The sequence below is a fragment of the Cydia splendana genome, chromosome 17 (genome assembly GCF_910591565.1).
Source record: "Cydia splendana chromosome 17, ilCydSple1.2, whole genome shotgun sequence".
Lineage (NCBI taxonomy): Eukaryota > Metazoa > Arthropoda > Insecta > Lepidoptera > Tortricidae > Cydia > Cydia splendana.
Genome location: NC_085976.1, coordinates 12,625,288 through 12,639,152, shown reverse-complemented (window position 1 = coordinate 12,639,152; position 13,865 = coordinate 12,625,288). Strand labels below are relative to the sequence as shown.

Sequence of the window (13,865 nt, the reverse complement as noted above, 5' to 3'; positions counted from 1 at the left end):
GCTCAGCTCAAGCTCGGTCATGAGATTTATGTGTTTTCTTTAAAAATAAGCGGTACCTGCATCGGAGCAGACAATACCCCCGCCGTGCGTTCCCCTCCCCGCCGACCCCCCGAGGGGCGTCAAAGGGAGCACGTCTAATATTTCCGGGTCTGCTGTCGACAAAAGATCCCCTTTCATTGAATCAAGGATATAATCCATAAAAGAGCCTCTAAAGAGTAGATTTGTTTCGCCGAACCATTTAGTTAAAGGATCCCAACAATCTTTTGTTTCTTATTTCGTTAATATATTTCCATCATGAATTTCAATTTGTTTTCGGATAAAACGAGGAACTCCTGTGTCAAGGTGCTAATTAATTCTTGATTGATTAACACAAAACTCGGGCTGCCGACTGCATTTATTAATGGTGAAAGCAGCGATATCTTAAAAAGTCTTAAAATAACATGTATTAAATTTTATTGGTATAATAACGATCGTGTTATTATCGCGCCGAAGGCAGATAGGCGGTTATCGTTAATAAAACATCTGTCAAAATAGCTACCGGTTCTGTTCCGAATTATAGCGAGCTTCTGAACTTTGTATATGTTTACCCTAACGGGAATGTATAATGTATTACCCGCGAGATTCGAGATTAAACTCCTCGCTGACTTGACGCCCAGGGTGACAGCTGCATTCGGATGCGAGATTAACATTATTTTAGGGGCGCTGGCGCTCCGTTCGTTACTTTACTGCGAGTGCATGTGACTCTTTGTTCATGCCAAACCCTCACAATAAAATAGGCAGTAATAAAACGCGACATATTGCGGGAGGAATATTGGTTGCAGTCGCAGTGCAGCGGCTGTGATCTCCGTCGCTGTGAAAACGTGGCTCAGCACAACAGTTGACTCGGAACAGTTGCACGGGCCCACTACAATAATGGCGGGCGTGCGCGGGGGTGGGGGCTCCGCGGGGGGACCGGCCCTGTGACGATGCAGTTTGCACCGCGGCCTCCTCCAACCTTCACCAACTCGCGCCCGTGTTCTTGGGAATCGTTTTAAATTCAAGAACCGCAAACCACTCCACGAACAACACTAAACTCTAGCCGCACCGAATAAGAATCAAAATCTTATCGCTAAGTTTTTATAAGTCATTTCGAATATGGAGCTCGCCGTCACCGCAGCCGTGGTTTAAAACTCTATGCGGACGCCGGAAAGTTCAGAATCGTATAAATAATGTAAAAATGGTAGCAATCCTTGGTGTGAGTGCGGAGGTGAGAAATACATTAGCGGTGCCGTTTTCTATTGGTCGCCGCTCCCGTGTTGATATTAAGCAGTCCACGTGGACCGCTCCGAGTTCTTCCGTCTCGTTTTTTTACTTCGCTCGATTCAATATCCATCTCGTTCTAATCTACAACGAAACGTGGAATGTCATGTCCGGAGTTGTTCAGAAAGTCGTGAGCGTGCATCGTGCTTCGGGCTCGGTGTTCGTTCGACAAGGGCGCAAGCAAGCGCGACCGGCTTACCAAATTAACTTTGATCTCGTTGTAATATAACTCAATTTGAAACGGAGGCTGGTGCGCTTAGGTCGGGGTGGCCGCTGTCGAATATTGATAAGCATTTTTAAGTCAATTAAGGTTGTAAGCTAAAAGCGGTTGTTGCTACATTTAAATTATCGGCCGGCATTCAAATAACGCAATTTTTTTCGTGTCGGCACGATTTTATTTATAGTTACTTATATGTTATGGTGGGTATAATAATGCGGCGTGGGCGCTGCGATACAACGCGTATCGAATATTCATTCACTTAGTCACGGCCATCGGTTTAGTGAACATTTTATAAGTTTTATTGGACGCGATCGGTGTCGTTGCACTACGGATAGCGACAGGATGTAATACCAATAGTATTACGTGATTTCATTAGTTATTTGGTTGGTTAATTATTGAAGAGGTAGATAGACATTTTAGTTTATACTCAATATTTACACAATTTATCGTATCTAAGACTAGACTAGAAACTAGACAGGCTAGGCCGCATTAGGTAGATCGGTTAAGTAGGTACCTACTTGGATAATTCTATGTCACGATCACTACCTACTATCAAATGGCATTGATACGAGATATCTATCGATGATAAGAACTTGCCTACCTACTTCATTCATTATTATAATTAGTATGAGTTAAAGTAAATGTACTCACAGCGTCTAAGTATTACAAATTGTCTACAAGTTTTTTTTTTTTATAAGTTCTTTATTTAACATAATGTATTACAAGGTAATTACTAAATCTAGTGTACATTTGCATCCTAGACAGTAATATCAATAAATTAATATAGTTTAGTGAGCTATAGGCGCTCATTATAAACTTTTTAACAACTCAGTGTTTATAACTTTGACATAGGTAACATCATACGTATACACTAATGCTTATAAGTAAACAACAGCATAGCTATTAATACGTTCGCATAGATAGCTTACGTTTTTTGCATACACAATAAACACTTATAACTAAAACATTTAAGCTAAGCTAGAAAGTTAGATATATGTTATAATTATAAAGTAAACAATAAGCCACAACTAATAACACGTTTAGCCACAAGTAAACAATAAGCCACAATTGTCTACAAGTACAGGTACCTATATAAAATGACTATTGTTATAATTTACAAAAATCCCGCGATGCTGATTTAAGGCCCGTTAGTAGACTGGAGCGCCACCTATTGAGAAATTTGTAATGTCCGGATTTAGACGCCATCTAGCGAGAATTTGCAAAACATTTCATCTGGTAGAAGTCACCGAGAAGTTGTGGAATAAATTGATGGATGCCAGCACCATTAATTTATTTGTGTAAAAGTGGATATTTCTGTTTAATTTAAAGTTCATTTATAAACTATAAATTAACTAAAATTAGCAAAATGTAAAGAAAATTGAAAAGAAAAAAAAATTGTTCTAGATTTATGGTTGGTAAGCTTTTGAATGGTTATTTGATATGGCAATACCTACTCAACTGTCAAATTTGACAAAATCAGTGTTAGTGTATGTGTTGTATGTTATGTTGTTTTCCTTGTTTTTCTTTAAATTCTAGTAAAAGCAATTTAATAATCACTAATTGTGAAATTAAGAATAATTATTTTTTTCTGTTAAAAACATCATATTATTCGCTTTTGATCTTGAAGCTGGATTATAAAAGAAACGGACTTTATTCGATACACTTGTTGTCGTGTCTGAAATGATAGAAACTAAATTAAACCAAGCCACACAAAATAATATGTACACAAAGTAATATTAACTAGATAATAAACTATCTATTTGTCAACATGGCTCCGCGAATTATCTTGTTGTTTAGTGGCAAAAGGAAGTCTGGGAAAGATTACTTGACCGACCACTTGCAGAAGTTGTAAGTGTTACTTGACTGGGTGGATTTCTAAATCCAGTGAAAGCTTATGGTTCGGTCTTTATAAAAAAAACTAGTAGGTTGTGCGAGTTGCAACTTTTTTATATGTTTTTAAGAACTATTATCTTCATGTTCCTTCAATTACCATCTCCAATAACTTAATAGTTTTTTTTATATAAAATGTTTTATGTGTCTAAAATCATCACCGTCTACCGGAAAAATCTGAACCTTTTTGTTTGCAGTGAAAATTATAGCATACCTATCGTACGATTGCGATTTTTCTTTTACTTATATCTTTTCCATGTTGTTGTTTAACACATGAAAAAATATGCAATAATTCCTTCACCGAGAAAGTACATTTAAAAATATTTAAAATTTTGTCACAAATATTCGTCAACACCGTCATGGTAATGTCAATGTGAGCTTATCTCTGTGTATGAACAACGAAATACCGCTAAAGGTCCTTGCCCTATTTTTCACTTTAATATAGAATGCCAAAAATGATTTCACTATAAAGTCACATCACTGAATCGTGAGAAATATTATGAACAAATTTGTAAAACGTAGTTTGTCACAACAGAGCATCATCACCGTTATGCTTTGGTTTAAAAAAGTTACAAATGATATATTAGAAATAATTACTGAAATAAATGGCAAACTACATGAAGTTTATTGTGTAGCATAGACATTAACTACTATTATTCGTATTCTAGAAATAAAAACAAGAAACTCTCAAATCGTCAACACCATACCCATCATCACCGGGAAAAAATGACGACCGGTGATGATTTCATGTGTATGGTGATGACGGTTCTCAGAAACTTTTCTAGTTATTTTGCTATAATTCATTATTAAATTAAGCTGTATGTTTGAAAAACGTTCTCTATGTCTTCTAACACTATATAATGTCTACCTTATAAATGTAGAATAAATGTAGAAGAAGATATAATTATTTCTTTCACACTAGAGGATGGTTAGTTTTTAATTAACATTTTGACTGAAGTAGGCAAAATTTAGGTCACTTAGAACTTAGAACATACAAATGTTTTTTTTAATAAGCTAATAATGTAAATCATGCAACATAGAGTCTGTAATTGCATGTTAGTTGTGTTAAAACAAAGTATTTAAACAAGCAACATATACTAAGTTTTAAGCGACCATAGGCTACGGTACTGGCTCACTATCGTGATGGCTCTATGTTTTTTGATAATATTATATTAATTGATGTATATAATTACAGCAATTAATAATTATACCATTGGGTAGTCACCGGACCCAATACCTAACATTTTGTAACTTATGACATGCATAACAAGTAGGGGTCTTGTAACTTATAAAACACTGATTATATATTAATGTTTAGCTATTAAACAACATATATATGGATTTAAATCATTATAGCTATTTTTAAAGTTAATTTATAAAACAACAAAAATACAAACTTATGCAATGAATCAAATTATCAAAAAAAAAAGTAATATATCATAAAAATTAAGCTCATTGGTAAACCAGCAATTTTATAATATGATATAAATACCAAGTTATGCAGTAGATAAAAGAAGATGCGGGTTTAAACTGATAATAAGAGTACAATATTGTTAATATGATTTAACATTGAAAAAACCCAAAAAAATAAATGAATACATAAATGGCCTATTTCGGAATATAAATTATTTAAAATTATACAATAAAAATACTTGTTATATATTTATTTATATCAATAAAATGTATTTTTTATAATTTTCTAAAAATAATTTATGCAGCTAGTCTTATGTTCAAAAACATGTTATTTGTAATGTTTATTAAAGTTCTAAAGTCTTACAATTAAAAAAAGTTTTTGTTTTTTTAATACGTTTTTAATACATATATAAATTAGTTCCCAAATCGTCATTACCGTACATGCAGTGTCATTACCGTCTATAAAAGAGTCATTACCACACCATGGTTGTCATCACCATCTTGCGTTTTTATTTTCCGAAAGCGATAACTTCAAATATAAGCGACAAATGATTGTATAAATACCATACATATCCTTAATATACAGCCCCCCATTACTCTACCCAGCTAGAATCGTGTTAAATTAAACATAAAAAAAAAAAAATTGTATGGTGAAATTTTTTGTGATGAAATCCACCCGACTACACATTGACTATTAATGACTATTAATATTCTAGTGTTTTACCTTGATTGATTACATTTTCAATGAAGCCTAAGGTTTCCAAGTAGAAACGGATGTTTATACTTTTTTATTGTTTTTAAATGAATTCTATTATTGTATGACTGGTCTGGCCTAGTGGGTAATGACCCTGCCTATGAAGCTGATGGTCCTGGGTTCGAATCCCGGTAATGGCATTTATTTGTGTGATGAGTACGGATATTTGTTCCTGAGTCATGGGTGTTTTTTATATACTTAAGTATTTATATACTATATATATTGTTGTTGTCTTGAGTACCCAAGCCAATTTCAATGAAAATTATTGAATACTTATTTCACTTATTTGTAAAGATGCAATGCAAGCATCACAAAAGTGACATATTTGATAAGGATAATAAATAGGATACATAGGACTGCTTTAAAAAGATAGTTTGTAGGCATATTTATAATATAATATAGTATTTAAAGGTTGTAACTGTATTATTTTTGCATGCTGCATGGTAGGTCATAAGAATCTAGTCATAGTTATAGGTAATATTCAATATTTCTATGCCTATCAGGCAGGATGTGCTGTTCAAAAATTGATATTTTACATCTTTATTGTACCACATTCAAGAAATAAATAAATTATTATGATTATGTATGCTTCTATGTTCTAATTTTATTGTTTTATTTCAGACTGGGAGACCGATGTGAAGTGATAAAGATATCTCAGCCTATAAAGAGTCATTGGGCGAAGGAGAAGAATTTGAATCTGAATGAGCTGCTGAGTGACAGCGAATACAAGGAGCAGCACAGATTGGAAATGATAAAGTGGAGCGACGAGATGCGAGACCAAGATTATGGCTGCTTCTGTAGAGTTGCTTGTCAAAATGGTAATAGACAAATTTGCATTCACTTCAGTATATTTTAAGAACATACAATATGCATGTTTTTTAGTTATCTCCTGGTGGAGATAGAACATTTTAATAATGCGCGTACCTCTAAAGTTCTAAAGTATGTATGTTGAATATGTTCATCACATTTAAAGATTAAAAATAATCCTATGATGCATAACACAAACATGATGCAAAAAAAATAGAAGTCAGCATGAAGCAGTACTAAGTACCTATGTTATATGTTTGTATGTAATAGTTGTTTCTATAACTCTAGATAGTCTAGATGTGTGTGTGACGCGGGAGAGGCACTCTTTAACCCTTTTCCAGGCCAATAGATAAAAAAAAAATTTCAACCTTAGCAATCCCATTTAAGGTTTAAATTAGTTTGGACTTTCGGAAAACGTTACTTGTCTTAAAATTAATCATTAAAGCTGGATTAATTTGTTTTTTTTTGGAAAAACCTTGTAGATTGGTGTGGCCTGGAAAAGGGTTAACAATGGTTTATACATACACACTAAAATATTCAAGGTTTGTATTGTATACCACCAGGAGGCAGAGGCAGCTTTCCTCTTGTATGATTCAGTGGAAAAAAATGTTTATCACAATTTGAAATCAATTAATTTTTAATGAATGAATCGAAATTATAATGATTTAATAATTAATTATTAGCCAAATGTTTGAAAGTGTGATAAATATATAATATGAATAGGTTTAATTTGTATTCAATAAAAAAAAAATTAAGTAAATACATTTATTTCAGACTACTGTTTGGAAACAAATTGTTGTCAATACTTGCAGTATTTTCTCTCAACTATCTATTTTTTTCTAGCCACAGACAGACCGATATGGATAGTCAGCGACATCAGACGCAAAACTGACATCTGCTGGTTCAAAGAAACCTACAGGGATCTCATCAGAACGATCCGTATAACTGCAGATGAAGATACCAGAGTCAAAAGAGGATACAAGTTCAAGGAAGGCATAGACGATGTCGCTTCAGAGTGTGACTTGGATGATTATACTCTGTGGGACCTGGTCATAGATAATGGGAAGGGAAGAGACCAGCTGCAGGAACAGTTAGGCAGTATTCTGGGATTATTATCCCACTTATGATTTAGATCTGACTGTGAAGTGAAATATAAGATTGGTATGGTATTACACTGTTTGTTTACAGTATATTTTACTGTAGATGTGACTTATTTTTAGATATGTAAGCAAAGAAGGGTTTTTTTATAATTTAATTTAATATATTTGAAATGTAATCTGTAATTGGCATCCCTGATACATATTTTGTTTAACTTAGTCTTAAGGGGCCCACTGATTAACAGTCCGCCGGACGGTATCGGCCTGTCAGTTAGAAAAAAAATTTTGACAGTTCCGAACAACTGACAGGCCGATACCGTCCGGCGGACTGTTGATCAGTTGGCCGCTATAGGGTGGTATTCCATCTGTCCAATATCTTGGTTCAATGTGTATTGTCTCACATTTTGCTTAATGAGAGTGTGAGATGCAATGACATTGGACAAAAAAATGTATAGGTGGAATACCACCCTTAAATAGTTACTTAAGCTGTTGGTTTTCCGAAAAAACCAACAAAATAAAATGGAATAAAATAAAACAAAATGAGGTGGTGGAACAAATACATTTTCTATCACTTAGGTCAGACAGTTGGTAAAGAAGTTCCCCCCCCCCCCCCTATAATCATCCAAAAATCATGCTTCAAATGACCCCATTTCCTCCTACTTCATGCTACCGTCATCCGATGTCCAGACCCCCCCCCCCCCTAATTTGAAATGACGTAATTTATGAATAGCCCCAAAAGGTACCATCTTTACTTATTTGACCGTTTACCAGGCTGACAGTTCAAAAATGACAATCAAATGTCAGTCTTACTCATCGAAAATAGAACACAATACATCAATATTAAACTTTCGTGAGACATATTTTAAAATATTTATACGACAACGGTTTCACTCACTTGAATTTTTAGTTGCTATTGGCGACATGTTTCGGGCCCGTCGGGGGTCCTTCCTCAGGCTCGAGTGCTCGCGGCGACTGCAACTCGTCAATACACAATACAACACAATACATGTTTGAAGTGACGTACATATGTGGGAAATATATATCCCTTAGCCTGGTAAAGGGTTAACATAATACAATGTTTCATGCAGCAGAGCCTTCAACCAGGCCCCTATTTCACCACGGCGACAGGTGCGATAATTCGACAAATGTCACTGTTGCTGACGTCACAGGCATCCATGGGTTACGGTTACCGCTTACCATCGAGCGGGCCGTATTACTGTTTGTATTACCACCACCATCATTGTATTATTAAAAAAAAAACTTTATTATATCGGCAAAAAACAGGTATTTCTCTTACGAAGTCTATGATGATGATGATGACAATTGTCACAAGATTTAAAAGAACTTTCGGTAATTCTTGACAGGAAATGAGTTCTGTGTCGGAATTTCGTGACAATTGTCATTAGCTTCGCAAAATAAGTACTTCTTTATTCGCGATATAATGTGTATGCGAGTTTTTTTTTAATTAATATGTTGGTGGCAAACAAGCATACCGCCCGTCCAATGGTAAGCGGTTATCGTAGTCTATGGTGGCCTGTGACGTCACCCATACAACCATTTTCAGTCGCCGTTACGACACGGAATCTTGGAATTTAACAGACATTTTGCCTTAAGTAGTAATTGAGCATTTAGGACTTGGAATAAGTTTTAGTATAATTTTCATAGGCTGCTATTTATCTGATCACCAGATTGAGTAAAATTTAATACCAAAAAAATCGATTTTACCAACCTAAAATAATAAATGATCACCAAAATTATAACACCATTTTAATGTGAAATGATTACCAATTTTATTACATTTTACTATCCTATTAAAGGAAATGACACCAAACTAATCATTATTAACCCAAAAATAGTAAATGATTACCTACCCCATTTTTAAATCTTGCTATCCTATTAAAGCAAATGACTCCAAAATAATCATTGTAAACCCAAAAATAGTAAATGACCACCAAAATTGTAACCACATTTTAATTAAAAATGTGGAAATATTTAATATATCGTTATCCTATTAAATTAATTAATCCACTTCGTCACCATTTTCTAGTAGCATTTTATTTCTGTAACTAGCTGTGTCAGCGGCTCCGCCCGCGTGGAATTCGGTCTGTTCTGTTTCTCTCCCTCTCCCCTGGAGGCGGAACTTGAAGTAAAGTTGACAGATGGATATGCTATAGAGGACTGTAGTCCAGATAAAATATTTAACAATTAGGTACCACTAAATAAAACTACACTCCAAAATCAATAGTTTTTTTCGCCTAATAGGTGCATATCGGACGATACAGTAAGGTGTACGCGCGCGAGCGAAAGCGAAGCGGCCTGCCTGGCTAGAGCGCCACTCACCGTGGTCTTCTTCAGACTCCTGAGGAAGACCACGTGCCCCTTATAACCTCAATGCGAAACTTTCGAGACTTACGCGAATCATTCGATTTTTTTCGGGAAGGCATGGAAATGCGTATAAAATGCGAGTCCCAAATCGTTTGACTCCGCAAACGACCAGTGCCGGATTAAGATATTTTGATGCCCTAAGCATTTCTAGACCATGTGGCCCCATCTCCCTAGGGTCATCAAGATTATATTTTGACGACCGGTCTGGTCTAGTGGGTAGTGACCCTGCCTATGAAGCCGATGGTCCCGGGTTCGAATCCTGGTAAGGGCATTTATTTGTATGATGATACAGATATTTGTTCCTGAGTCATGGTTGTTTTCTATGTATTTAAGTATTTATATATTATATATATCGTTGTCTGAGTACCCACAACACAAGCCTTCTTGAGCTTACCGTGGGGCTTAGTCAATTTGTGTATAAATGTCCTATAATATAATATGATTTATGTAATAATATATATAGGTATTAAAAATATATATATATAGATATATATGGATTTTTTTTGGTAAATTGAGTGACGTTCATTGCCGCATTACAGCTGAGCATGGAAATCAGTCACATTATTTTATCACGAAAATTGACAGTGCTGCAGCAGTAACGCAGAGTACCTACTCGTAATGCTGCTGCAGTTGCCACCCGAATATCACCTTTATCATTTATCTTAGAATGTTATTGAAAACGCGAGCGAAGCGAGCGCGAAAATTTTTCGATATAAAAAACGCAATTTGATAGACAGTTGTACATTTTTACTTTTAGTGTCAACCAGGCGCGAAAAAGTTTGCCCTCCTTCTTAAGTAGCGCCATAAGATTCAGGGGCAAACTTAAGTCAATCGCGTGTTGTGGCTACCCCCCCTTTTAGGGGTTGAATTTTTATAGCCTATAACCTGGCCGGGGATTTTCTCGACAGATTAGTAAAGTCCGTTGAGCCGTTTTCACGTGATGCGCGTTCAAATAAACAGACAAACAGATAAACAGATAAATAGACAAATAGACAAAAATTCTAAAAACTGTTGAAACGTGTTCCGTTATAGATTCTAAGTATCCCCAGCCAATTTTTTTTCGAATATCTTCTATGTACAGACTTTCGACCCTCTTCAGCTTTATTATATGTATAGATAGATAGTCGCAGTTCTAACCTAACCTTACCCACTTTTTTAGTAGCATTTCGTTTCTGTAAGGGTCGCAGTTCAAAGATAACCTAACCCCCTTTTCTAGTAGCATTTCTTTTCTGTAAGGGTCGCAGTTCAAACCTAACCTAACCCACTTTTCTAGTAGCATTTCTTTTCTGTAAGGGTCGCAGTTCAAACCTAACCTAACCCACTTTTCTAGTAGCATTTCGTTTCTGTAAGGGTCGCAGTTCAAACCTAACCTGGCCCACTTTTCTGATAGCAGTTTGGTTCAGCAAGGGTCGCAGTTCAAACCTAACCTAACCCACTTTTCTAGTAGCATTTCTTTTCTGTAAGGGTCGCAGTTCAAACCTAACCTAACCCACTTTTCTAGTAGCATTTCTTTTCTGTAAGGGTCGCACTTCAAACCTAACCTAACCCACTTTTCTAGTAGCATTTCGTTTCTGTAAGGGTCGCAGTTCAAACCGAACCCAATTTTCTAGTAGCATTTCATTTCTGTAAGGGTCGCAGTTCAAACCTAACTTAACCAACTTTTCTAGTAGCACTTCGTTTCTGTAAGGGTCGCAGTTCAAACCTAACCTAACCCACTTTTCTAGTAGCATTTAGTTTCTATAAGGGTCTTAGTTCCAACCTATCCTAACGCACTTTCCTAGTAGAGTTTCGTTTCTGTAAGGGTCGCAGTTCAAACCTAACCTAACCCACTAATATGTATACATTTTTTGGTAATCATAGTGGTTTATTTAGGTGAAAATATCGCATTAATTTGGTCTTCAAGATTTGGTGATCATTCAATTTATTTGGTACTTGAATACAATTTGAAGTGCAGTCGAATTTGAAGTGAAATCGGTGGTACTTTTGTATTTTTAGGCCTTTTTTTTTGGTGTGGAGTAATTTTTTTTGGTTAGCATGATTTTTTTATTTAGGGTACCAAAGTGTTTTTTGGTGGTCATTATATTTGTAGCCATTTTCATAGTGAATAAATGACTAGGCGAAGATGGGAATGGGTGGCGAAGTTAGAGAATTTTAATTTTTTACCTAACTAAGTACTTTAAATGTATTTTACGCAGCCCTATTTCTTCCTAAAGTTATAATTAAATTGTTTGATTATTTAAGTGTAAATAATTTTGTCTACCCTTATTTAATTTTTCAATGAATTGCAACAACATGCTTTGATCATTATAGCCAGGAAGTATAAAATTAGTAATCACATAGAGAATTACTTTGGTATTATATATTTTATGTCAACAATAGAGGAACGAAGAAATAAATGGCGGTAAAAATTAGAAAGTCAATAATAACTTACTAATACTTACTTCTACTTTCTTCTTACTAATTGTATGTTTTTTTTTTTCAATATGTCTTTTTGTACAATAAAGAGTTTACTACTACTACTACTACTACTACTACTACTACTACTTATTAGTTTTACATATCTTTTAATTACACAAGAAAGATTGAATTTCCGTATTGTATAGGTATCATATTTTACGGTTGTGTTTTTATTAATTATACCTACGTTACTTATTGTACCGTAAATCACTGTAATATACGATTACAAATCATACTTGTGTATCTTATTCATATTAACCTCTTCGACGCCGTGTCAAACACAAAAGCTGTCAAAACTGAAATTGAACTTTACGCATATGCACGTAGGTCTATGTTGGTCTGTGACGGATTAATTCGTCTTTGGCGTTGGACCGACGGCGCGGATATATCCGTCATTGGCGTCAAAAAGTAAAAAAAATTGCGGGTGACTAATTACCTACTATACTGAGACTGGGAAATTAGGGATTTAGGGACTTAAGTTTGCCCCTGAATCTTATGGCGCTACTTAGGAAGGAGGGGCAAACTTTTTTCAAATACATATTATCTGGGGGCACGGCAGTGCCCCCGCCAAGTCGAGCAAAACAAAGAGGCACGGCCGTACCATCCTTTTCTCGAAGCGATTCAGGCCATTTTCGACGGCCTGTTATTTTGTGCTGGCTGAAGCTAGAACCCTGAATTTTCAGTTACATATAGGGCTTAACATGGTATAATAATATACTCCGCCTGGTACTCCATTCCCGTCTTTTCTAGGTCACCTAACTGACACGGGCCTACGTCATCATGCGACAGCGCTATATGATAATATGCGATAGCGCTATATATAGCGGCCATGTTGTTGTGACGTAGGCCCGTGTCACTCTGGGAATGGAAGACCATGTTTTATTAGACTATGGGGCTTAACATGCTTTAGATATATTCTCAAAAACATCAAATCTGAACTTGTAGTTTAAGAATTATTGTACGTCAAAGTTCCTTAGTTTCGACACTGACACACTCACTCACTCGCTCACTCACCGATCATCACAATTCTAAGGTACTTCTAGCATACCCACAAGCTTCAAATTTTAAACATAAGTAGTTTTCAGCTTATCAAGCCATAGAAAACCTAAAAACATTGCAATATCAGTCACGTTTTAAAGATCTAATAACTGCATAAGTAAGTTTGTAATTCCATATAAATATATGCTATTACAAAGTTACTGTTGCAGTTCCTACAAATAGTAGGTAAAGTAAAGGTCATGTACGATGTGAGTATGAATGAAGATGTGTTTAGTTATGATATGTGTATATATAGTATGGGTGTCTGTATCCGAAAAGAAGGACTGCCTGCAAAAAGAGATGAGATCCCATCAAAAACATTACATCTACCGTCGTTATTACCGTCTTCAGCTTTATTATTATGTATATATAATATCCCATCAAAAACATTACATGTAAAAAGGTGCAAGTCTCGCAACGCTTCTACTACAAAAAAGTTTTGAGATGTAATGTGAAACCAAGTCGGTTATTTTAATCAGTGCCAGGGGGTGTTAAAACAGTATCA

General features: G+C 35.4%; 1 protein-coding gene across 1 annotated transcript; it reads left to right on the top strand.

Moving 5' to 3' along the window:
- Window positions 1-3,246: 3,246 nt before the first annotated feature.
- Window positions 3,247-7,563, top strand: LOC134798565 (phosphomevalonate kinase). Its single transcript, XM_063770941.1, has 3 exons — window positions 3,247-3,367; window positions 6,198-6,394; window positions 7,227-7,563. Exons 1-3 carry the CDS (start codon window positions 3,288-3,290, stop codon window positions 7,508-7,510), a joined length of 561 nt encoding a protein of 186 aa, XP_063627011.1. The 5' UTR covers window positions 3,247-3,287; the 3' UTR covers window positions 7,511-7,563.
- Window positions 7,564-13,865: the final 6,302 nt, after the last annotated feature.